The sequence below is a fragment of the Papio anubis genome, chromosome 9 (genome assembly GCF_008728515.1).
Source record: "Papio anubis isolate 15944 chromosome 9, Panubis1.0, whole genome shotgun sequence".
NCBI lineage: Eukaryota > Metazoa > Chordata > Mammalia > Primates > Cercopithecidae > Papio > Papio anubis.
This window is the reverse complement of record NC_044984.1, coordinates 7,467,939-7,495,378: the sequence shown is the minus strand read 5'-3', so window position 1 is coordinate 7,495,378 and position 27,440 is coordinate 7,467,939. Positions and strand designations below refer to the sequence as shown.

Below are 27,440 nucleotides of genomic sequence, written 5' to 3'. Positions count from 1 at the left end.
GATAAGTCATGATGTCTCTTCTATGGCCTTGTCTCCTCCCAGGATATACAGATGTCCGACTTGTGAATGGCAAATCCCAGTGTGACGGGCAAGTGGAGATCAAGGTGCTCGGACACTGGGGCTTACTGTGTGACACCCACTGGTACCCAGAAGATGCCCATGTTCTATGTAGACAGCTCAGCTGTGGGGCTGCTGTCTCAACCACAGGAGGAAAACATATTGGAGAAAGAACTGGTCGTGTGTGGGGGCACAGGTTTCATTGCTTAGGGAATGAGTCACTTCTGGATAACTGTCAAATGACAGTTCTTGGAGCACCTCCCTGTATCCACGGAAATACTGCCTCTGTGACCTGCACAGGTAAGAGAACAATGCTTATGGTTAACTACTGTCAATATAACCCAGAGATGGTAGAGGGAGCGTGGGATTAAAGGAAAGAGGGGTAAGAAAATGGGGGCACAGGTGGAGAGAGGATAGGCATGACAGTCAAAGAGTAACATGTAAGAAATAATGATAACTAGGGCCATTCCTAGGGTGAAGTTAACAACTCTGTGTTTGGGATTTACAAGTAGACATCATTAATAAAAATGATTTCAATAGACGACAGGGTTTGAGAAGTCCTTACCACAATTGCTGATCCCATGTTATCACAGAACTCTTCAACCTTTTCCATGTATTTTGGTCTTACTTTTGCCCCATTTCCTGCACCCTCCACCAGGAAGCCTGACAGGGCCACTGTTTCCATGCGTTGCAAATTTATCTGACCCGTATTTGTCTGCAGTTCCAGAGGGCCGTGCTTTCATCTGCTTAGGTAAGCAGAATCAGTTTTAGGAAACACTGCGACCCTAAAGAATGTGACCTATTAACTGGACTTTCTCCTCTAAGAGGACAAACGGCTCCGCCTGGTGAATGGGGACGGCCGCTGTGCCGGGAGAGTAGAGATCTATCACAACGGCTTGTGGGGCACCATCTGTGATGACGGCTGGGACCTGAGCGATGCCCACGTGGTGTGTCAAAAGCTGGGCTGTGGAGTGGCCCTCAATGCCACGGTCTCTGCTCACTTTGGGGCGGGGTCAGGGCCCATCTGGCTGGATGACCTGAACTGCACAGGAACGGAGTCCCACTTGTGGCAGTGCCCTTCCCGGGGCTGGGGGCAGCACGACTGCAGGCACAAGGAGGACGCAGGGGTCATCTGCTCAGGTCTGTGCTACTACCTTTGCACCCTCCTCTACACATACCTGCACACACTTGCACACACACAATTGTAAAGTATAGTGAAAAGTGTATGGCCTAGGAATAAAAAAAAAAGGCACTTGATTTTAATCCTAGTCTTATACTGACTTCTTAATACCCTTGTCATATTACACTTGTCTGGGTATCATTCATAACTGAGAAAAATAAGATTGGTCTTACTGTCAGAGCAGGTTAGACCCCAAGAAAGGGACTTTACGTTACATCCACCGTGGCTCTGAGAACACACTGTCAACCGTGTCCAATCTGCCTTATTTTGTTGTTCTGTTTTGTTTTGTTTTAGGCTTTTAGTAGCCTGAAGCCATGGTTATTAGTTTCTGTCTCTAGTGGTAAGCGGAAAAGAGGGATGAGGAAGGGGCTTTACCAGCCTGACCAGAAACAGAAACTAAGAACCCATAACTGTATTCTCTCCCTTGGACATCCCTGCAAATGGGATTAACCTCCTGATTATTTCCTGAATTGAATTTATGTTCGAGAGTAGAACGTAGAAGGTTGCATTTTAACTTAAGTTGATACAAATTTAAAGCTCAAATACTATATTAGGGAAACTCACGCTAATTGTGAAATCACACAAGACCTTTAGTTTCCATCAGATTTATGCTGTTAATATGTCAGAGTGATTTATGAAATTGTATCGTGAGCCCTAATATATTATTTCCAAGGGAAAAATGGATTCCTTGGGGAGGAATTTTCCAACTCCAAAGGAAATATTTAACACTAAGTTTTGTATTTCTCTGTAGAATTCACAGCCTTGAGGCTCTACAGTGAAACTGAAGTGGAGAGCTGTGCTGGGAGATTGGAAGTCTTCTATAATGGGACCTGGGGCAGCGTTGGCAGGAGGAACATCACCACAGCCATAGCAGGGATTGTGTGCAGGCAGCTGGGCTGTGGGGAGAATGGAGTTGTCAGCCTCGCCCCTTTGTCTAAGATAGGCTCTGGTTTCATGTGGGTGGATGACATTCAGTGTTCTAAAACGCATATCTCCATATGGCAGTGCCTATCTGCCCCATGGGAGCGAAGAATCTCCAGCCCAGCAGAAGAGACCTGGATCACATGTGAAGGTGGGTATCTTTCTAAACACTGGCTGTCACTGAAGCCCTGTGAAATATAACTTAGCACAAATAGCAAATCTTTCCATTCAGGAGCACATGACAGACTCACTGAAAAGTGCATGACAATAAATCCTGATTTATCACATCTATTCTATATTGAAATTTTATTATTTTGGTTTAGTATTTTACAGGGTATTTAAAAATGTATATTGTCTCTTTTGATTCCTTTAAGCTCCTTGTGAGAAGCTGGATGAAAGCACATAAAGGGATAACAACTCATAAAAAATTATAGTGTTTTAAAAAATGAAAATATTATATATATACTTTGTCCTAGAAATTCTAGAAAGCCCAGAACTTTTGAGGAAACGTGAATTAATTAGGGAGATTAAACAGCTCTATTTTTTCCTGCAGAACATTTTACTATGGGAAGTTAGTTGATTATTTATAAGAAAATTGTCTTATTTGATTAAAATTTCATATGTTTATTGTAGAGATTTTAGAAATTGTACAATTATAAACAATAAAATGCATTCCACGTTAAATCTGATTATCAAAAATAACCATTACTAATATTCAGAAACATTAACTATTAGACTTCCTTTTGTACAAAAACTTGAAGTTATGATTGTGTGTATGAAATATAGATATGTGTATATGAAATATAGATACTGTATATGTGTATATGTATATATAGTATGATATATATGCGTGTAATATATAGCATTGCACTATATTTAGGATTTCTGTATCCTACTTTTATATGTAAAAGTATACTGTAAATATATTCTAATTTCAATTAATAACTTTCAAATGGCATGTAATATTTTATCATGTAAACATAAATAACCATGTGATTATTGGTGTTAAGGCTATTTCTCAGTGTCAAACTAGTATAAATAATGCCATTATAAGCATCTTTATTCATTTTCAGTGAATCTCTGATTATATCTGAAGGTTATATTTCTAGTCCCATAATGAGTGGGTAAAATGAGTGAACATTTTTATGATTCTTTATATGTACTAACTAATTACTCCAGCAGAAAACCTATGCATTAGTTTTCATTCTTATCACCAGTATATGAGAGCATTGATTTTATTTCACCCTTCCCATCAATGTTACACACAGAGAGAAACATATACACAGACATACACATAACTTCCCAAATTAAAATTTCACCTAAATCAACATAATTTGCATGGACTTGGTTAGTAGTGGATATGGACATTATTTATGAGTATTGTCCATTTGTGGTTCATACTTTTAAGCATTTTGCTTCTTTTTACTATTGTAATTTTGTCACAAAATATCATTCCCCCAAAAATTGAAAAAAACCCAGAAATCTTGAAAAAAACCACAAATATCACCTATAGTACCATGATCAGTTGATGATATGTAGCTGATGTTACACTCTTGAGTATCAGATATGTGTATATATTTTATATATATTCGTATATTTTATTGCAAAAAAGTTATACTATGCATTTTTGTGCTGCCTGCTCTTTTGATTTAGCAGTATTTTCTCAAGTTAAAGTATATTTTTTTTACCATATGATACACTGTAATCTGACACACCAAATCCCTGTCATTGGACATGTAAAAAATTCAAGTTATTTTTCCATTTTAAGTAACATCACATTAAATATCTTTAAATATAGAGAAAATTATTTTAAGCATATTTCTCAATATTTTCTTCCCAAAATCTATTTTCCTATTTGATCAATTATATTACCAATAATAAATTAAATTAAATCCAATAATAAATTTTGGATTTCAACTATCTTGTTTTAATTTATCAATATTGTATGTTAAAATTTTACATCTATATGTATATGAATGATACTATGCAATAGATCTTCAGTGCTCTTTTTATATTTGTTGGTATTAGTATTGGAGATTTGTTGAAATATAAAATTGACTAGGATGAATTCTGCCAGCTTTTATGATCTTTAATAGTATATGGAATAAAATCATTGTGTTTCAATATTTGAAAGAGAATAACTACAGCTATTTTGGATAGTAATTTGTTAATACTTAAAAAGAATGTCCAGGACTATTGGCTTATTCTCATTTTCTTGAGTCAATTTTGTGAAAGGATGAAAGAATGCATTAGTCAGTTCTCATGCTGCTAATAAAGAAACATCAGAAACCAGGTAATTTATAAAGGAAAGAGGCTTAATGGACTCACAGTTCCACATGGCTGGGGAGGCCTCACAATCATGGCTGAAGGCAAAGGAGGAGCAAAGTCACGTTTTACATGGTGTCAGGCAAAAGAGCATGTGCAGGGGAACTCCCCTGTATAAAACCATCAGATCTTGTGAGACTTATTCACTATCACAAGAACAGCACAGGAAAGACCCATCCCTATGATTCAATTACCTCCTACCAGGTCCCCCCAACAGCACATGGGAATTATGGGAGCTACAGTTCGAGATTTGGGTGGGGATACAGCCAAACCATAGCAAAGAAGTAGGATTAAAAACGATACTCTGAATTTATTATTATATAGGCCATTCAATGATTTATTATTATATAGGCCATTCAATGGTAGGAGGTAGAAACTAGTCTAAAAGTATTTATTAATGAGCAGGAGATTTACAAAAATGAAGAGAAAAAATAAACTCTTTCAAGATGTTTGGCTATGCGAGAGAGAAAAGAGTTAACCTGGTAACTGGAGAGGGACTCTTATGACAATGAGAAAGGAAAATTTTTAAAGGGTACATGTGAAAGTTATCAGGTTTGGGGACTTGGGGATGACTTATCAGACCTGGGGATGAGATGTTTAGATCAAAAACACCCTTTTGAATAGAAGCCAAATTACCTAAAAGTTAATTAACTACTGAAACTGTAACTTTTCCTATATTATTACAGGAACTAAGATCCAATAGAGAAATCCCGAGATTCTCTTTTGGTCTTCATGTGGTTGGTGGGCAGAGGTAAGGCTGAGGCTTAGAATATGAAAGAAAGTGTAACAAAATAATAAAGAATGAGAAATAAAAATGATAAGATCATTCTAAAATATCGAGGATTCTGCCAACTTTTTTGGCAGCAAGTTTAAAATGACCCCAGTTATAATTATCTGCAGTGAAACTCAGTATTTCAGGAACCAGCTTAAAGTAGGTGGAGAGTTAGGCTTATCCTGCATTTGCACACAGCCATGTAATGAGAGGTCACTAGTGCCAAGGCATTGTTCATTTGGGAAAGAGAGTGTTTGTAGTTATGATCTTAGTATACATACTTACAGGGAGCAAAGTGAAGGCAAGAAAGGACTGATAATTGGAAGACATAGAAGAAGCAATGGTCTATGGATCAGACTTGAGCCAAACGAACATTAGTTATATTTGGAGAAATTGTGAAAATGAGAGGGACAAGACAGGAGGTTTGTGTCAGATAGGACATTGAAATTTGGAAAATGAAATCAATATGTTTTGTTTTCAAACGCCTAGAATAGAAAATGAATATCTGGTTTGGCCTCGCTGGAGATGCTTCACCCCTTGACTGTGATTAGGACAAACCACAGTCATGTGTAGGGGCTTATTCACTTTACAGGTTCTTGTCTAATCTATGTAACATTGAAATTCTGCCTTCCTTACCACACCCATATTCATCAAGCACATTTATTACCTTCAAGTTTTTCTACCTCAGCATTCTCCCACAATCTCCTTCAGGAGTAAAGACAGCCATGTTTTGTGCCTTTGTAGATAGAATAAGAGTGCGTGGAGGAGACACCGAGTGCTCTGGGAGAGTGGAGATCTGGCACGCAGGCTCCTGGGGCACAGTGTGTGATGACTCCTGGGACCTGGCCGAGGCGGAAGTGGTATGTCAGCAGCTGGGCTGTGGCTCTGCTCTGGCTGCCCTGAAGGAGGCTTCGTTTGGCCAGGGAACTGGAACCATCTGGCTGGATGAGATGCAGTGCAAAGGAAATGAGTCATTTCTATGGGACTGTCATGCCAAACCCTGGGGACAAAGTGACTGTGGACACAAGGAAGATGCTGGCGTGAGGTGCTCTGGTAAGTGTGAAAAGGCCATGCTTAAACTGAGCCTCCCAGTAATGGTAGAGAACATTGGGAAACAGCCTTACTCAGAGAGTTGAGCTGAAGATACTAGGATTTCTTGCTGAAGAATGAAAGGCTATGTTAAACTAATGTTTTTCCACAACTAAATAAGATAATGTTCCACAGTTATCTAAAATAGCCCCCATAATTTTGAGGGAAGAAAGCTGGATTTAGCCTTAGACTAAATCCTCTTAGCAAGAGGATTCTGAGGAGTGATATTTTAAATGACAGCCAATATTCACAGACGTAAAAAGGATATTTAAATGACATCCAATATTCACAGGAGATGTGAAAAGAAATACCCAGTTCCTTTTCGTTCATTTATGTCTTTCTCTCTCTCAGGACAGTCGCTGAAATCACCGAATGCCTCCTCAGGTATAGTCTTCTGCCTATCAGTGCTGACATCAATACCTAAGGCTATAAGGAAGATCAAGGGAGGGCAGAAACTGCTATGATACTCAAAGAAGACTCTGGATTGCAGAAATATGAGTCTCTGGGTCGCAGCCAGTGGTATCAATAGCTCTATGATTGCTTTGCTATGCCGGCCTTCTCTCTAGAAAAATCCTTTTTACACGCAGAGAAGGATAAGACTCTCGTGGTACCCTCATAGATAGAATTATCTTTCTAGATTCTCAACTATTCTTTATGAGACTGGCAGAAACAGCTCAAGCCTCAGGAGAATCACTTAAACCCAGGAGGCAGAGGTTGCAGTGAGCCGAGGTCATGCCACTGCACTCAGCCTGGGTGACGGAGTGAGACTCCATCTCAAAAAAAAAAAAAAAAAAAAAAAAAGACACAGCTCACAGCTCAAGCTCTAGTATTTTCTGATTTCTGATGTTTTAGTAGTGAATGCAATGCAAGAGGAAAGGTTTAATTATCAAATCTTTCGCATAAAATTGGAAGTAATTTAGGGCAATAGAATTATGGAAAGATTTGGATTCAGTTGTTCCTAGATAGTTTTCATCTAAAATAGCTCTCAAAAATTATGTATTGTTCATGAATATGCTGAAATGTATAGCCATTATTCTTCTCAGCAACCAGGGAACCAGTTTTTTTTACAATGTATAAACCCACAACTGATATCTACTAGTTTAATACTTATCAATGCTTAATTTCTATACAGGTCATTCTGCACTTATTTTATCTAGTATCTTTGGTCTCCTTCTCCTGGTTCTGTTTATTCTATTTCTCACGTGGTGCCAAGTTCAGAAACAAAAACATCTGTCCCTCAGAGGTGAGAGCCCCACTAGGATTGTATAAAATGTGAGTTACTTGCCACCAAGGGCACACAGGATGGGGGATTCTTGCAGAGGGGAAGAAATGCACTTGCAACTTTGAGTGAGATGGATTGGAAAGTGCCAGGCCAAATGCAGAAGCATGTGGAAGGATCAAGAATCAGCCCATCCACAATTTCCATTTACACAAATGTAATCTTTTAGAAGCTGTAGCTTGCAATACAGATGATGAGTCAGAGAGGCAAATATCTTAGCTGATAGAAGGAAAGGAATTGTATGTTTGGGTTCAGAATCTAGATTGCAGAAATAGCCAATAGAAAATGTAGAAGCATGGTGGAGGATTAAGAACAAGAGTGTCCTGGGTTTGAACACCACTTACATAATTTACTAGCTGTGTGGCCTTTCGCTAGAAACTACCTTTCCAAAATCCAATTTCCTAATTTGTAAAGATAATAATAGTATTACCTCATTAGGTTAAGATAGTTAAATAAATTAATCATCTGTATGAAAAATGGCCATCACATAGTAAGTACTATGTAAAGAACTTAGTAATAAAAGTAGAAGAATATCAAGGGTTCAAGAAAAAGGAAGATAAATATTAAAATTGTTAAAAATTCACTAGCAGGGTAGGTGCTGAAAGGGCCAATGGATTTTAGCTCAGAGGGATTAATATATGTCAAACCTTAGCATTAAGTGTCCTAGTATAAGGGATAGGCCATTTGAATTTGAATCCTAACCATGAAGCATCCATTCTCAGTTTCAACCAGAAGGAGGGGTTCTCTCGAGGAGAATTTATTCCAGGAGATGGAGACCTGTCTCAAGAGAGAGGACCCACATGGGACAAGAACCTCAGGTCTGTGCAATCCAGGGGCCTCACTCCATGGAGAGGGTGGGAATGTAAATGCCACTGATATTTAGGAATTCCCACCGGTGGAGATGTGTCTCAGCCTCTGATACAAACTACACGAAAGGGAAACAAATGGGGAATAGATAAAATAAAATATGACTCAAAATTAAGAAAACTGGAATATACATTCTCACTTATTTCATCCTCAGTGTCATATTTAGTTCATGGCAGAGGCACCAAGCAGAGAAGACTAAAATAAAAAGTATTGTTTCTTCTAATAATAAGTCAAATACCTTGTCCACAGTTTCATTACAAACCCAATAAACAATAATTGTTTTCCAATTTTGTTACATTCTGTTTTAATATGGTGGCTAAGTTCTTTGAATCTTATCTATATTTGTACATTTATAATTATTTTAAAAATAATTTTATTATGATATGCAGTGTGGACAAAACAGTGCATAAAACTACATCTTTTTTGGAATAACTTATAATGGAATTACTGTGACAATACAATGAACACCATCTGGCAAAGCGACTTTCCAATAGCTGTAACAAATTTTACTCCTCTGAGTTATAAATGAGAATGTATTTTACTGAATAATCACTGACACTAAATAGTTTCATCTTTTATAATGTTGCTAATTTAGTATTTGATAAGTGGCATCTCATTGTTATTTTAATTAACATTGTTTTTAAATTTTATTTTTGTATTGATGTACCTAGTTTCTAGGTACATGTGATAATTCAGTACATTCATATAATTTGTAAAGATCAAATTAATATAATTGCATTATCTGTCACTTCAAATATTGGTCTTTTTATTATACCAGAAACATCTGAATTATTATCTTCTAGCTATTTTGAAATAGCAATAGATTATTGTAAATTATAGTCACCTTATTGATTTATCAAACACTAGATTTTATTTCTTATAATTATATATTTGTACTCAATCAACCTCTCTTTATCCTCCTTTTCCCCTACCCTTTCCAGCCTCTGATAACCACCAATCTACTCTCTATCTTCATGGGACATTTTTAGCTCCCACATATTAATAAGAACATGGATATTTGTCTTTCTGTGCTTGGCTTATTTCATTTAACATAATGACCTCTAGTTCCATCATGTTACTACAAATAACATGATTTCATTTTTTATGGCTAAAAATGTGTGTGTATATATACCACGTATTCTTTATCCATTCATTCATTGATGGACACTTAGGCTGATTCCATATTTTGGCTATAATAAATAGTGCTGCAATAGACATGGTGCAGCTATCACTTTGTTATATAATTTTCATTCTTTTGGATACATACCCAGAAGTGGAATTGCTGAATCATATAGTAATACTATCTTTAGTTTTTTGAGGAAAATCCATACAGTTTTCCAAAATGACTATACTAATTTATATTGCCATCAATAGTGTATGAGGGTTCTCCTTTCTTCATATCCTTGCCAGCATCCATTATTTCCTGTCTTTTTGATAAAAGCCATTCTGCCTGAGGTATGATATCTCATTGTCTTTTTGAGTTACGTTTCTCTGATTATTAGTGTTGTTGAGCATTTATTTACATATTGGCCATTTGTATGTCTTTTGAGAAATGTCTATTCAGTTCTTTCACCCATTTTAAAAATCAGATTAGTTGGTTTTTTGCTATTGAGTTGTCTGAGCTCTCTCTATATTTAGATTATTAACCCATTATTAGATGGATAGTTTAAAAATATTTTCTCCCACTCTGTGGGTTGTCTCTTCACTTTGTTGATTGTTTCCTTTGCTGTGCAGAAGCTTTTTTGATTGATGTAATCCCATTTGTCTATATTTTTGCTTTGGCAGCCTGTGCTTTTGAGGTCTTACCCAAGAATCTTTGCCCAGACCAATATCCTGGAGTGTTTCCCAATGTTTTCTTCTAGAAGTTTCACAGTTTCAGGTCTTACATTTAGTTATTCAATCGTTTTTATTTGATGTTTTATATTGTGTGAGATAGAATCTAGTTTCATTCTTGTGCGTGTGGTTATCCAGTTTTCCCAGTGCCATTTATTGAAGAGACTGTCTTTTCCCAGTGTATGTCCTTGCTGTATTTGTCAAGAGTGGCTTGGCTATAAATGCATGGATTTATATCTGGGTTGTCTATTCTGTTCCACTGGTTTATGTGTCTGTTTTAGTACCATGCTGATTTGGTTATTATAATTTTGTAGTATATTTTGAAGTCAGGTAATGTGATACCTCCAATTATGTTCTTTTGCTTGGAATAGCTTTGGCTATTGGAGGTCTTCTGTTGTTCCATCTAAAATTTATGATTGTTATTTCTATTTCTGTGAAAAACGTCATTAGTGTTTTCATAGGGATTGCACTGAATCTGTAAATTGCTTTGAGTAATTGCTTTGGTTATTTAACAATATTAATTCTTTCAATCTATGAGCATGAAATATAGTTTTATTTTTTTGTCCTCTTCTATTTCTTTCATCAGTGTTTTATAGTTTTGTTTGTATACATCTTTCACTTCTTGGTTAAATTGATTCCTAAGTATTTTATATTATTTATAGCTATTGCAGATTGGATTGCTTTTTGATTTCTTTTTCACGTTATTTGCTTTTGGGATATAGAAATGCTACCGATTTTTATATGTTAATTTTGTATTCTGTAACTTTACTGAATGTATTTATTAGTTCTCACAGTTTTTTGGTGGAGTCTTTAGATTTTTCTAACTATAAAACCATATTGTCTGCAAAGAAGGCTAATTTGACTTCTTTCTTTCCAACTAGGATGACCCATATGTCTTTCTCTTGCCTAACTGCTCTGGCTGGGACTTCCAGTATTACGCTGAATAAATGTGGTGAAAATGGACATCTTTGCCTTGTTCCACATTTTAGAGGAAATGTTTTCTATTTTTCCCCATTTAGTATCATATTAGCTGTGGATTTATCATACATGGCCTTTATTATGTTGAAATATGTTCCTTCTATACCCAGCATGTTGAGGCTTTTCATTATAACAGGATGTTGAATTTTATGAATGATTTTTTAGCATCTATTGATGTGATCATATGGGTTTTGTTCTTGATTCTGACACTTTTTTATTGATTTGCTCATGTTGAACAATCTTTGCATCCCTGGAATGAATTTCACTTGATTTTGGTGAAAAATCTTTTAATCTGTTGTTGAATTCAGTCTGCTAGTATTTTGGTGAGGATTTTTATATTTTTGTTCTTCAGTGACATTGGCCTGGAGTCTTCTTTCTTTGTTGTTTCATTGTCTGGTTTTGGTATCAGGCTAATGCTGGCTCTATAAAATGAGTTTAGAAGTGTTCTCTCCTCTTCAATTTCATTAAGAGTTTGAATAGAATCAGCATTAGTTCTTCTTTAAATGGTTGGTAGAATTCAGCAGTGAAGCATCAGGTCTTGGGGTTTTCTTTAGTGACAGGTGTTTTAAAATTATTATTATTATGGCTTTGATCTCATGACTTGTTATTGATTTGTTGAACTTTTCTATTTTTTCATGGTGCAGTGTTGGTAAGTTTGTATATGACTAGGAATATATCCATTTCTTCTAAGTTTTCCAAATTGTCTATAGTTCATAATATTTTTAAATGATTCTTTGTATTTCTGTGGTCTCAATTGTTATGTCTCTCTTTTCATTTCTGATTTTATTTATTTCAGTTTTCTCTCTTCTTACTTAGTCCAGCTAAAGGTTTATCAATTTATCTTTTCAAAAAATCAACTTACTAATCTTGCTGCTCCTTTGTAGATTTTAAGTCTCAATTTAATTTATTTCTTCTCTGATTTTTATTATTATTTCTTTTTATCTGCTAATTTGGGGTTTGGTTTGTTCTTTCCTTTTTTGTTCCTTGAAGTGCACCATTAGCCTGTTTATTTGCAGTCTTTCTACCTTTTTTTCCCCTTTTTAATATGGAGTCTCACTCTGTCACCCAAGCTGGAGTGCAGGAGTACAATCTCAGCTAACTGCAACCTCTACCTCCCAGGTTCAAGCAATTCTCCTGCCTCAGCCTCTGGAGCAGCTAGGATTACAGGCACATGACACCATGCCTGGCTAATTTTTTTTTGTATTTTAGTAGACATGGGATTTCACCATGTTGGCCAGACTGGTATCGATCTACTTTTTTGATATGGGTGTTTACTGCTATAAACTTCCCTCTTAGTACTGTTATTTAGTGTTTTTTTTTTTTTTTTTTTTTTTTTTTTTTTTTTTTTTTTTATTTTTTTTTTTTTTTTTTTTTTTTTTTTTTTTTTTTTTTTTTTTTTTTTTTTTTTTTTTTTTTTTTTTTTTTTTTTTTTTTTTTTTTTTTTTTTTTTTTTTTTGCTGTATCCCATATATTTCAGTATGTTGTGTTTTCATTTCCATTTTTTAAAAAACTCTTAATTTTCTTAATTTCTTTCCTTTTCATGGCTGAGTAGTATTCCATGGTGCATATCTATCTATCTATCTATCTATACATCTATCTATACATATATACCACATCTTCTTTATCCACTTGTTGATTGGGCTGGGTCCATATTTTTGCAATTGCAAATTGTGTTGCTATAAAAATGCATGTGCAAGTGTCTTTTTCATAAAATGACTTCTTTTCCTCTGGGTGGACACCCAGTAGTAGGATTGCTGGATCAAATGGTAGATCTCCTTTTACCATTATGTTATATTATATTATTATATATTAATGTTATGTAAATAATATAATTATATTATAAATCATATATTATATTATATATTATATATTATATTTATACTATATTATGATATAAATTTATATTATATTAATATAATATATAAATTACATTATATAAAAATTACAATATAATATGTAATTTATTATATTTATATGTAATATATAAATTACAATATAATATTATATTATACAACATATTATATTAAATTAATATACAATATATTAATATATAATTATGTTATGATTATTATTTAATATATTAATTAATATATACTATATTATAGAATAAATTATTAGAATAATTTAATGATATGTAATTATATATTATAAATAACATACTATATAATTATCTATAATAATTATTATATATTATATAATATTTGATATATTTATATTATATTATATATTATATTTTATTTTATATAATTTAATGTAATTATATAGCATAATTACTATATAGTCTATAATATATAAGTTATATATTATAATATATAATCTATAATAGGTAAGTTATATATTATAATATATAATATAAAAATAATATATGATATATAATATATAAGTAATATATACTATATATAATTTATATAAGTAATATATAATATATAAAAATAATATATAGTATATATAATATACAAATGTACCTTATATATGTAAATACTCCATTTTACATGTATGTGTATATACACAATGGAATGTATGTGAACTTTAGGGAAATTATACTAAGTGAAATAATTATGCTAAGTAAAATAAGTCAGCCAGAAAAAGACAAATACTACATGATTGCCTTTATAAGAGGTACATAGAGCAATCAAATTCATAAAAACAGAAAGTAGAATGGTAGTTTCTGGGGGCTGGAGGAGGGAAAATGGGGAGTTATTCTTTAATTAGTATAGAGTTTCATTTTGCAAAATAAAAAGAATTCTGGAGATAGATGGTGGTAATGGTTGCACAAACAACTGAATGTACTTAATTTCATCAAATCATACACTTAAAAAAAAATCTTGGGACTCTGAAAAGTAAATAACACATTGAAAAGAGACGTCAAACTGAGGAAAGACTATTGTGATCATGATGGTAAATTTTCTGTTTGTGTTTTTTTCTTCCTGGACTCCTAAAAAAGCCCATCTTTCTGGCCAAAGGACAGGGGAAGGAAAATCCAGGGAATATGGGGGAATCTTCCTATTTTTTAGTTTGCTTTTTTGGCCCTAGCCCTAGTCCAGTTTCAAAGGCATATCTGCCCTGCTACAGCCAATGTGGCACAGGCACCCAAGTTAGAGAGAAGATTTATTTCTCTGGATAGCAGAGCATGAAAGAATGACCCCTGTTATGCAAATCGTTTGTGGAAAATCCTTATTCTCTTTTCTCTTATTACTTCCTAGTCATGTGAAACTTTACTGCAGTATGAGAAAATAAAACTGTGAGATAACCCATTTATTTTCTTGCCAGAGAAAATAGAAAACGAAGCCACTGGAAGCTAGAGACAATAGAGGAAATTCCATAGAGGGAAGATCAGGAGAAGAGGTCTTGAAGCAATACGAGTACCAGGTTTACCTTTTAGCTGCAAATATACAGAACATCCACAGTAAAGCATAGCAAAGTATTTGAGAACTGAACAAAAATATGTATACTACTCAAATCCCAGAGCAACTCATACTGGTACATACAAAAAGCATACCCAAACAGAATAGCAAAGTCTTTGAGAACTGAATTGGCACTAAATAAACCACCACAGATTGCAATCTGAACCTAACTGGGTTGATGGCTTGCTAAAACAAAACAAAACAAAAATCCACTTTCTCCAAAGTGTTTTAACAAAACTTTTGTAAGACTTAGAAGTCTTACAACATAATAATCAAAATATCCAACATACAAACCAAAATTATTCAACATACAACCAGGAATATCTGATCAATTCTCATGAAACAGACAACCAGCAACTGCCAACCTACATTGAACAGAGGTTGGAATTATCATACAAAGACTGTAACATCATGAAAGCTGTTATAGCCATATTCTATGAGGCAATGGCAAGCTTTCTAGAAATGCATAGAGAAATTTTTTCAGGAGAGAAGCAGAATCCCATGGAAATTTAAAAATTAAAAATGTCAGTATATGAAAATTTTTCAAAAACTCACTGGATTGCCTCAACAACAGAATGAAGATAACAGAAAAAAAATCAGTGAACTTCAAGACAGACCAATAGAAATTATTCAATAAAATAGGAAAAAAGATGCCTTAAAAATGGGGAGAGAGGAACCTATGGGAATATATCAAAAGATATATATACTGGTGGTGTGTGGTGGCTCATGGCTGTAATCCCAGCACTTTGGGAAGCCGAGGTGAGTGGATCACCTGAGGTCAGGTGTTTGAGACCAGCCTGGCTAACATGGTGAAACCTCATCTCTACTAAAAATACAAAAATTAGCTGGGTGTGGTAGTGGGGGACCTGTAATCCCAGCTACTTGAGAGGCTGAAGCAGCAGAATTGCTTGAACCTGGAAGGCAGAGGTTGCAGTGAGTGGAGATCGCACCATTGCACTCCAGCCTGGGTGACAAGAGCGAAAATCCATCTGGAAAAAAAAAAAAAAAAAAAAAAGGCATACATATCATTGGAGTATTAGAAAAAGAGACAGCTTAGACATGGTGCAGGATTTGTTTTTAAAGAAATATTGGCTGAAAACTTCATAAATTTCTTGAAAGACATGAATTCATAGATTTAAGAGGCTTAGCAAACACCAAAATAAATGTATACATTCCCAGACACACCATGCTCAAATTACTGAAAATCAAACACAAAGGAAAAAATATCAAAAGCAAGAAGACAAAAATGACACATTATGTTTAGAGGAACAACAATTAAAATGAATACAGATTTCTAAAGGGGTCAGGAAACAAACAAAATCTTTAAAGTACTAAATGAAAAGAACTGTCAATCCAGAATTCTATATCCAGAAAAAATAACTTTCAGGAATGAAGATGAGCAAATTTATCTGTTAGATCAAATAAGAGTAAAAAATTTGTAAGGATTTTATTTTATTTTACCTGTATTTATTTCTTCTCTAATGCTTCCTTTTTTTTTTTTTTTTTTGTAGATCAGAGCTTCTGACCTATATCATTTTCTTTCTTTCTGAACAATTTCTTTTATAATTTTTTCCAAAGTGACTGTAATGGCAACAAATAACCTCAATTTTTATTTGTCTGAGAAAACCTTTTATTTCTCATTCACTTTTGAAGGATACTTTCCCTGAACACAGAATTCTAAGTTGATGGTTCTTTTTTTTCACCCTAAATATTATACTCACTGTTTTTGCTAGTATAGTTTTTGAAGAGAAGTTCAATTTAATTCTTATCCTTGCTCCTCTATAGACAATTTTTTTTTCTGGCTTCTTTTAATATTTTTCCTTTGTCTTTGATTTTTTGCAGTTTGAATATGAATGCCTAAATTCCGGGGTTTTTTGTTTGTTTTGTTTTGTTTTGTTTTGGCACTTATTCTGCTTGGTGTTCTTTGTGCAGCCTGGATAAGTGCTTTGGTTTCTGTCATTAGTTGTGAGAAATCCTGTCATTTTGCTTCATATATTTTTCTGCTTCTTTCTCACCTTTTTCTCCTTCTGGCATTCCTATTGTATGTATGTTACATCTTTTGTAGTTCTTTCACAATTTTTGGATATTCTGTTCTGTCTTTTTTATTCTTTTCTCTTTGCATTTGAGTTTTTGAAGTTTCCATTAATGTTTCTTCAAGCTCACTCATTTTTTTTTCCTCAGCCGTGTCCAGTCCATTGACAGGCCCTTAAAAGACATGCTTCATTTCTATTACAGTGTTGTTAACGTCTAGCATTTTTAATTCTTTCTTTGAATTTCCAACTCTGTGCCTACATTCCTCATATGTTCCTGCAGGTTGTCCTCTTTTTCTTTTCGATCCCATAACATTAATCATAGTTGTTTTAAAGTTCTGGTGTTATCATTTCAACATCTCTCTCATATCTGAGTCTGGTCTGATGCTTGCTGTCTCTTCAGACTCTGTTTTTTGTCTTTCAGTGTGCCTTGTAATTATTTTGTAGAAAGTCAGACATGACATATAGTGGACACAAAGAATTGATGTAAAGAGGGTGTCGGTGTAAGGTTTTATATTTATCTGGCCAGGGATTAGGCTGTATCTGTTGTTTGCTGTAGCTGTAGGTGTCAGAGGCTAATATTTCCTCTGGTGCCCTTGTTTTTGTCTCTCCTGTTGTCTTTGGGGCTCCCTAGTGAGTTCTTTTTTTTTTTTTTTTTTGAGACGGAGTCTCGCTCTGTCGCCCAGGCTGGAGTGCAGTGGCCGGATCTCAGCTCACTGCAAGCTCCGCCTCCCGGGTTCACGCCATTCTCCTGCCTCAGCCTCCCGAGTAGCTGGGACTACAGGCGTCCGCCACATCGCCCGGCTAGTTTTTTGTATTTTTTTTTTTTTTTTTTAGTGGAGACGGGGTTTCACCGTGTTAGCCAGGATGGTCTCGGATCTCCTGACCTCGTGATCCACCCGTCTCGGCCTCCCAAAGTGCAGGGATTACAGGCTTGAGCCACCGCGCCCGGCCAGTGAGTTCTTAAATAAGATCTCTGATGTGCAATTTTATTCATTGTATTCCCCGGTATTTTATGGGAACCCTATTGAAGTGTTCTTCGTTAAGAAGAACACAATATTTTATACGTACTTCAAAATGACTGCTTTCGCCTCTCCTGATAGAAAGCACAAGATGATTTTGCTCCAGTTTTCACTGTGATAACTTGGTAGGGCTTCTAAAGGTAAAACAAAAATGTAGATCCCCTGGAGTTTTTAACACTGAAACTTTTCCACTCTGAGCCTACAGTAATTTGTCAATTACAGTTTAGATTTCCCTATCCCATTACTGATTTCCACAGGGATTTCTGCCTGTGAGGTCCTGCTCTATAAGTTGTAATTCTCTGTCTCTGCCTGTCTGTCTCTCCCAATTTTGGTGGTCGTGGTTTGCCCTATGACCTCAGTTCTTTGATGGACCTAAGAAGAGTTGTTGATTTTCAGTTTATTCACCTTTTTTCTTCTTATGTGATTGGCAGTAATGACTCCCAAGCTTCTTATAGGCTGCATGGGCAACTAGAAGTTCAAATAATTACTCTTAAAAGATGCAGTCATATTCAACCTTCTTGATATTTAGTTATCTAAATTTATCCACGGACAACAATTCTTTATTTCTCTCAATTCTGCCAAAAATGGAACAACTCCCTAAATACAATTTTTAGTACCCTCCTATCTTTAGACAATGATGCTTACCATTGAGTTTCACTTGTCCCATTTTAAAACTCAAAATATAAATATCACAATTCTAGGCTTTTAAGATATTGGGAGCAAATCTAATAATCTGATAAAAACCTGTATTATTTGTTTTGGTAACACTTAATGGTTTATCCTTTTAAATATGGTAATTGTTTTACTTCAAAACAGTAACTAAGCATGCTCTTAGTTTATGTAATAGTCACTTCTTGCTCTATTATACTTTCCCAGCTGATCAAACACTGCACCTAACAGCCCTTCCCTCTGCAGAAGGGTTTTCTACTACTCAATAATACAGATTTTGCCTCTTTCAGATGATACCCCCAGTCATGGTTGTGAAGATGCTAGAGACACATCACTGTTGGAGGTTCTTCCTGCCTCTGAAGCCACAAAATGACTTTAGACTTCCAGGGCTCACCAGGTAAGTTGAGAAGTATCATTCTTACTAAAACTAGTAATTTAATGTCCCACTGTTGCAGAATTAAACACATTTTTTCCAGTATTTATATTACCATATATTATGTCACTGGTTCTTATCCCCAGTATATCAAATATTCTATGTTAACCTCTGGAAAGCAGAGAGGTTGGTAAGAAAGTTGTTCCTATAGAAAATTATTACAGAGTTTATCAGAATTGGTTTTGAGCATTGGCTGGGGCTGCAGATAGTCTGTCACTAAGGAAGAGGTTGATTAGATCTCAGCTTTACATACTGCTCATTGATAACCTCAATTCCTAGGATTTCTGTTCATTTTTGTTACACAGAGTAGGATGTTCACATTTATTCTCTTAAGTACAGCCTAGATTCCATGCATGAATATCACTTCTTATTGCTTTAATCGCCAGTGCCTGACAGATGATACATGCTTCATATTTAATCAATGTAGGTGGCTTTGTCTGATGAGAAAACATTAATATAATAGTAATGAAATCATTCTCTAAAGGTTTAGAGAAACAAGCATTCATTATATAATAATGTTGCATTGAGGCAATTCTAAAATACTCACTGGTGCCAGGACAAATAACTAAAATCAAAGTCAACTAGAAAATCCAGCACAAAAAGAACAGTGCTTTCTCTCAAGTACAGTGGATGGTCCAAATATGATGGAGAGAAAAATTGAACTCAGTGAAGTCAAAGGACTAGAAAGCACTGTGCTTTCTAAATAGTGTTGAGAACACCTTTTAATTCCTAGCATGAATGAGCTAGCAATTCTGAAAAGAGCATTTCTGTGTAGCCCAAAGATAATTCTAAATGTTTTATGGGAATAAATGCCAGGGAGCAAAGATAAGTCATATCTCCTGATTTTTATTACAGAATAACTAGACATCACCAACACAAAACTATTTCAAATTTGACCCAAAGATCCAAGTGAATGGGCTTGAGTTTCTCCATTTTTTTCTCGAAAATATATTATTACCATAATAACAATAAAAGAAATACCAGAGGCAAAATGCACAAAAACCATTTTGATAATAACTAGCTCCAACATAATTTAATGGTAACTCTTCTAATACCAAGACTTATATTTATGATTGAAGCCTTTTTCCTCTTTATATGCTATTGATAATTTCTCTATTTGGAAAGGTTCATTGAAAAACTTAAAATATATCCTAAAGTGTATCTTATGGTGTTATCATCTGCATGATATAAGGAACAAATGATTTAGTCTATATTATTCTAAACCAATTTTAATAAATACTAATTTATATTAGCACAATTTTTCTTTGCCAGTGGATACTATGTGTTGTTTTTAAAGTACTTGAAATTAGGGTTCTATATTAGAAAACATTTTCCCTCAGCAGTTCTGCTTAGTTTATTATTGTGCTTAGTGTATTAGTTTTCTAGGGCTGCCAAAAGAAAATACCACAAACTGGGCAGCTTAAACAACGGAAATTTGTTTTCTCACAATTCTGGATGCCAGAAGTCCATGATCAAGATGGTGGGAGGTCTGGTTTCTTCTGAGGCCTCTTTCCTTCCCTTGCAGACGGCCATCTTCTTGTTATGCCCTCAGATGGTCATCCTTTGGTCTGTGTCGCCTGTGATCTAATTTCTTCTTGTAAGGACACCAGTCATACTGGATTAGGGCTCACCCATGTGACCTCATTTTACTGTAATTAACTCTTTGAAGGTCCAGTCTTCAAATACAATCACATCCTGAGGAACTAGGGGTTAAGACTTGAACATGTGAATTTGGGGGGGATCCAATTCAGCTCATAACACTGAGCAAGTCTATTACTGTGTGATACAAAAAAAACTACTTTTGCCCTGTCTAAACCTCATTAATCATCAGTTCTGACTTAGAATCCATCCTAAAAACTTTTGAAAGATTAATTTCCAGAAGCATTCCAAAAAGCGAAACCATATGTAATTGTACCTTCCTTTTTAATTTTGGTGTTATTTAACACTTTTTCTTTGATAAGTAAATTATTACATTCTGAGACTCAGAATTCTAGACTATGGGACAGAAAGAAAATTGCATCATATTTGCATATGCACAAAAAAGAAATATCAGTACATAGCACCTACTAAATCTGTCCTAATCGATCAATTCTTTGTGAGGTGTGTGTGTGTTTGTGTGTGCACGCACACACGTGTCTTAACTTTAACCTCATGTAGGCTAGCATTCTTATTTAGAAGAATAGTAACTTGTTGCCTCTTGTTTTATAATTTCAGATAAACCTCTAAATGTCTTTGAAGGAGACAGCAACTTTTAAATGAATAAAGATGAAGTCAAGTTGCCCTATGGAAAACTGGTCCAAATAACATTTCTTGAACAGTAGGAGAGCAACTAAATTGATAAAGGCTGGTGATAATAAAAGTTGAATTATGTGTATCACTGTTAAATGGACTGAATGTTTGTGTTTTCCTTTCCCCTCCCACAAAAAAAAAAAAAAATCCGTATGTTGAAATCCTAACGGCCAATGTAATGGTATTAGGAAGTGGAGCTTTGGGGAGGTAATCATGTCGTGAGGATGAAGCCCTCATGAATGGGATTAGTGCCCTTAATAATGGAACCTCAGAAGCTCTGTCACTGTCCTTCCCTTATGTGAATGTAGAATGGGAAGTCAGCAGTCTACAACTTGGTAGAGAGCCCTCATCAGATCTGAATCATGCTGGCACCCTGATCTCAGGCTTATAACTTCCCAAACTGTGAGGGAAAAAATTTCTGTTGTTTATATGCCACCAGTTTATAGTACTCTCTTATGGCAGCCCAAACTGAGACAATCACTAACTAAAAAACCACTCCATACCATGTCCTAGTCCTACTCCTGCTGAGCAATGAAAAACATTATTTGAGGCTGACTTGTGGCTGTTCTTGTAGTTCAAATTAGTGTAATTCCATAGATATTTGAACATAGAAATCATTTTCAAAATTTAATGTCAGAATAGTCATCTTTATTTTTATCCCTGATAGATTGATTAATGACAGCTTTGCTCAATTGCCCTTGCTTCTAACTTGGCTTCCTCAGATTTTGAACATATTGTTGTTCCTATAGGAATTATAACACATATATTATAGTAACAAGTACCTATCATAAGAGAAAAATAATTTTTAAAAAATCAGTAGGCTTCATGGAGCTGTTACAAGAGATGTAAAACAAACAAACAAAAGAAGCCTAGGTTATTAGAAAAGACATTTTAAAATCTTTAAGACCCTAAATAAGCTTTATTCATTTAGCATCTCTACCCTCAAAGAGTTGGAAATCCTAAAAATCAGGAGACTTTTGTTCACAAATCTAAGAAAAAAGGATAATTATTCCAATGCCAAGAAAAGCTTGTCTGAAGCCTTCTTCTCAAGAGATAGCAAGATTTTAGATTGTACTTCAAATACTGGGGCCTCTCTGTGCAATATGTTTGCAGTGTATATTATGAGGAAATGTAGTAGAGAGTTTAAAGACTACAATTTAATCCTAGCCAATTAATATATATTTCATTAATATTGTTGTACTGTACTAAAATTATTATAGATCCACACACTAAAATAAAGAGCTGTCCCTATTTCTATGTTTGGAAAGTTTAAGTTTTTATTATAACATCAATACATGTTTCAAAAATATTGAAAGAGCAATAATAAATACGAAAAAGTCTATCATTCTGAAATAAGCACTGTTAACATTTTGGAATGTTTCTGTCACTCTTTTGTCTGTCCTCTCTCATGTATAAATGAATGAAATTATTCACCTACATAAAATAAAGATTATTAATTCTTATTATATTATTTTTTGAACTTCCATTAAATGCAACATTAATCGTATTGTTGTTTTCTTGCACATGATGAATCATTTTTCTCTTACTGTTTCCAAGATTTTCTCCTTGTCCCTATCTTTCAACAGCTTGATGGTATCTAGATAAGGATTTATTTGTGTTTCTTCCTTAAGTTTCACTGGATTATTTGGATTTTCAAATTAATATACAAATCTGAGACATTTTCAGCTGTTATTTTTTTCAAATATTTTTCTACCTCTTTCTCTCTTCTTCTATGCCTCCCTTTACATGTGTGCTGATATACAAGCTCTGTTAATTTTTCTGCAGTATTTTTTTCCATGTTCTTAAGATTGATCATCTCTATTAAACTACAAATTTGCTGCATTTTTTTCTCTTCTGGAATTTTAAATTTACCATTTAGCCTTTTTATAAACTTATCATTTCATTTATTTCATGTTCCAACTCAAGAATTCCTATTGTTTTTTGTTTTACAGATTTTATTTCTTCTTATTTGTAGAGCCATTGTCATTATATTTTTCTTTAATTCTTTAAATATGATTTTCTTTAGTTTTTCAAACTTACTTATATAACTACTTTGAAGTCTTTCTCTATTTAGTCCAGCACCTGGGCCTCCTCAGAGCTAGTTTTCATTGATTGCTTTTGTTTTTCTTGGTATGAATAGATCACTTCCCTGTTTCTTTCATATCTCTTTTTTGTTTGTTTAGATCTGTACATTTTAGATAATATACTGCAGTAATTCTGGTTTCTAATCTGTCTTCCCCAGGGCAGTTGTTGTTGCTGTTTGTTTTTTGATCTACTTGTCTGCTAACTTGCCTGGACTACATCTATGGACTCTAAGTCCTCCATACTATGCAGCCTCTGATGTCTCTGCCGAGTTTTTTATTCTTGTTTTTATTTTCAAACCTGGATTTTAAACAGGTCATCCCTCTATCTGTCTAGCTTAGTGTTCAGCCAGTAATTGGTTAAACATTGCACCCAAACACACTGAACCGGTAAAGCTTCATCCTCTGCCAATAGATCTCTCTGTGTGTTAGGAAACATATTCTAAGTTCAGGTACTTTTAAAGTCTGCCCTTGTTTCAAATTTCTCTATAGAGTCTCTTTTGTCTCTTCTTCTGCATGTGTGTGTGGTCTTCAGTCAGTCAGGAATGTGTGGAATCCTATATGGCTCATCTATTGCTATCTCGCTTACCAGATCTCCCTGTTAAATACCCTCCTAGTCCTCTGGTGGTTTCTATTTTTAGAGATGTGGGGAGAAGAGAGCAACCCCAGCAATAAAGCCAAAGATTTCCACTGTTCTTACTCTAAGTTTAGTCATTTTTCTTGAATAAATAGTTCTCAAACTATTTTTTGCCTTTGGTCAGTTTCCAGAGTTCTAAAATGGTCAGTTTTGACTGTTTTGTTTAGTTTTATAATTCCTTTTGGGAGACAGGATTTGTCAATCTGTTCATTCTATCATCTCTCACTTACCAGAGTTAACATTCATATACTATCAGTTGTTAATATGATGATTGCCAAAAGTTATTTTTAAATCCATTCATGATTTTACTTTATTTGTTGAAATTCTACTGTTAGTAAGAGCTTTTTCTTCTTCCCTATTTACTTTATTTTCTTTATTTATTCAATATAAATTCAAAAGCTCTTACTTCATTGAATGATTATATCCTATTGCTAACATTATTTATATTGATGCAAAGCCATCTCACATTTGGCCAGCAGGAGCCCCTCATATTAGTTCCTATGTCCTTTAGACCCATTTACGTCATTCTTTGACTTCCTTAACTTATGGGACAATTACAGTTTTCAGACTTATCTTGTGCTTTCTCTTCCCCAACCCTAGAATCAGGCACCTTTCCAAGGAGCCCTGGTTTATTTTAGAGAGAAATAAAATTTAGAAAGCAATATCTGAGTTCTAAGTGATCTAATTGTTCCTGAAGTGTCATTTGTAGTCTGATATATATTCAGTTGGTCCCTCCAAAATTCATATGTTGAATCCCTAATCTCTGCTGTGACTATATTTGGAGACAGGGCCTTAAGCAGGTAATGCAGGTTAAATGGGATCATAGGGTGTGAGTCCCATCTGACAGGGCTGCTGCCTAATAAGAAGAGGAAGAGACATCAGAGTGCTCTGTCTTCACCATGTGAGACCACAGTGAGAAGATGGCTGTCTGCAAGCCAGAAAGAAAGCCCTTACCAGAAACCAAATCATCTGGCATGTTGATCTTGGACTTTCCAACCTCTAGAACTGTGAGAAATAAATTCCTGTGGTTTAAGCTACCAGTCTGTGGTATTTTGTTATGGATGCTCAAGCTAAGGCATACTCGTCTCAGCAGAAAGATGGAAAAATAGATATACATACACATGTATGCACACACACATATTACATACATATACATATTTATATGTATTATCTATCTATATATCTATATGTATTGATGTATATCTATCCATCCATATATCTATACATTTATCTATAATATTCTGAATTCATTAGATCAAAGAAGACTTTATAAAGAGACATGACAATTAAGTTCAATGCATGATCCTTGTCTGAATCCTGGATGAGAAGAAAAAGTCATTACAAATAATATTATTGAAACAATTGGCAATATTCGCATATGAACTTTGCATAATATAATAATATATTTTTGTTTGATAATTGTACTCGGTTACATAAAATGATCTTTTTGTTCTTATACATATTGATGAATTTCAGGTAAAGGGTATGATATCTGCAGCTCAGGAGAAACGGGTAAAGGGAATGAAGTAAATGCTAAATGGATAAAGAAGAGTAGTTCTTTTGATATTTTGGCAATTTTTGGTACCTTTAAAATTATATCAAAATTAAAATGAATAAACATTTCTAACATTTGTTTGTGTAATTATCAAAACATCTAGAGTTGATTGGAAATAAAAACAGCTGAAAAGCTTATAATAGTAACTTCGCAACATCTGATTGTTATCTTCCAGGAAGCAGTTTTCACATCTAAGTATGTATTACTAATAGAGTACTATGATATAAATTTAAATTGACATTTGTAAGTTGAGGAAAGAGGACAGAAAGAGACAGGAACAGAAAAGCAGAGACACGAAGATGCGGTAAATGGATGGATGAAATATCACAAGTAAATTAAAGGAAACAACCAACCACATAACTAAGAAATGACAACCCAGAATTCCTTAGCTGTTTGCACATTGCATTTGGGACTAGAAATGAAAAGTCACACACTAAAGACGCTCTCTAAAGTTACATTGTTTCCTGGGATTCACAGAACTCCAGTTCATGAAAAGTAGCTTTAGATATGAGGGGTGATTTAAGATTCACATCTTAGGTCTAGGAACTCTCTGTGACTCCAACTTGGCACCTGGAGCTGCTAATATTCTCTGACTACAACCCAGCTTCTGGAACTGCTTCTGCAACAAAGGAGCATATTTTAGCAAATGAAGATAACTAAATTTAGGACTATACATTTATTTGCTCAAGAAATGAGCCTGCACACCTCTCTAGTGACTTTCTCCATAGCTCCTCATATTTCTGCATAAACTCTGCTTCTGGGAGCTCAGAGAAGAGAAGGGAAACATTTAGTTTATTCCCAGGTCCCACATTTTTTACATCAGGAGAGAATGTTAGCAATAAAGACAAAGGGAAGAGGGGCAATTGTTCCCAAGCTATGTCGGTTTCATGTATAAGATATTTTGAAGAGTATAAATATACTATTACTCCTCAATGAGCTCGATGAAATACTTTCTATGAGAAAGTCTAGGACATCCTAACTACTTTGGAAACATCCTGTCTTCCCCCAGCTTAGTGTATTGTTCCCATTACTCCAGAAAAACATTTCTGAAAAATAATTTAGTCAACATTTGTAGAGTAATCAAAATGCCCAAAGCTTAGTACAAGTGGCTGAGGATACACTTACAAATAAACGTATCTGCCCACTCCACATGAGTCAGATCATTTGGTGTGGCCACAACACCTGTAGGGTATGACCCTTATACATCTTTTCATTCTCCCACCTTTCCCTGTGGTTTGTTATTCCAGTCACTTTTGTTACTTGCAATTCCTGAAAGAAATAATTTTTTGCTTAACCATAGACCCTTACTAGAATAATTTAACTTCATCTTTCAAAAACAATCTTTGTATTGAGAAATTACTAATTACTATGCATTAAGTCATCCAAATCTCCCAGCAAGCATCCAAGAAGATTTGCATTAGTTATTTATACTTCCTAGTTGAGGAAAGTATAACTCAATTTGAGACTTGACTTTGAAATATGAGTAATTTCAAAATAGTCAGTGTCAATCACATCTGAACTACTTCTGCAATATTTAACACCGAACCCAGGATATAATTTAAAAATCAATATATAATTAAGGGTTTAGTAAATGTTATTTGATTAAAGATAAGAAAGTAATTTCTCAAGTGCTCTAACTATCATTTCTGGATTTCCGCAAGCTTATCAGTCTCTAAACATACTTCCATGGAGACTTTCATACTTGAATTCTCCACAATTTCTCAACTCAGGATCAAGTCCAGCTCAGTTTAGCTAACCAGTGTGATTTGGAGAGAAATCCAGATTCAGCGTCTACCTCATTGTAATTTTTCCCCTTAAGTCTCAGAAGAAGGGAGCTCACAACCTTGACCCTGACCTCCCAAAGTGTTGAGATTATAGGGGTAAGCCATCGCACCTGGCCATACTATTTTTCAACTCTTTTGTAAATCTAAAAGTATTCCAGAGTACTCAGTTTTTAAAAAACTTTTATTTTAAAAACAAAAAAACATAACAAGGACTTATTATTGCTTTGTGAGGGCC

The 27,440-nt window shown here is 34.6% G+C and overlaps 1 protein-coding gene across 5 annotated transcripts in view; it reads left to right on the top strand.

Moving 5' to 3' along the window:
• Positions 1 to 21,244, top strand: part of CD163L1 (CD163 molecule like 1) — an 88,225-nt gene extending 66,981 nt beyond the window's left edge. For 3 of the 5 annotated variants that reach the window (XM_021921980.2, XM_003919466.5, XM_021921982.2), the window contains 10 exons: positions 43 to 357; positions 716 to 808; positions 883 to 1,197; positions 1,989 to 2,309; positions 6,000 to 6,308; positions 6,696 to 6,728; positions 7,477 to 7,587; positions 8,346 to 8,441; positions 18,717 to 18,823; positions 21,074 to 21,244. In XM_021921980.2, the coding sequence (XP_021777672.2) occupies positions 43 to 357; positions 716 to 808; positions 883 to 1,197; positions 1,989 to 2,309; positions 6,000 to 6,308; positions 6,696 to 6,728; positions 7,477 to 7,587; positions 8,346 to 8,441; positions 18,717 to 18,799 (1,676 nt within the window). In that variant the 3' untranslated portion in view covers positions 18,800 to 18,823; positions 21,074 to 21,244. Of the gene's footprint in view, positions 1 to 42; positions 358 to 715; positions 809 to 882; positions 1,198 to 1,988; positions 2,310 to 5,169; positions 5,235 to 5,999; positions 6,309 to 6,695; positions 6,729 to 7,476; positions 7,588 to 8,345; positions 8,442 to 14,571; positions 14,671 to 18,716; positions 18,824 to 21,073 lie in introns of those variants that run through there. The other 2 variants (XR_002515512.2, XM_021921981.2) reach the window with 2 other exon arrangements.
• Positions 21,245 to 27,440: the final 6,196 nt, after the last annotated feature.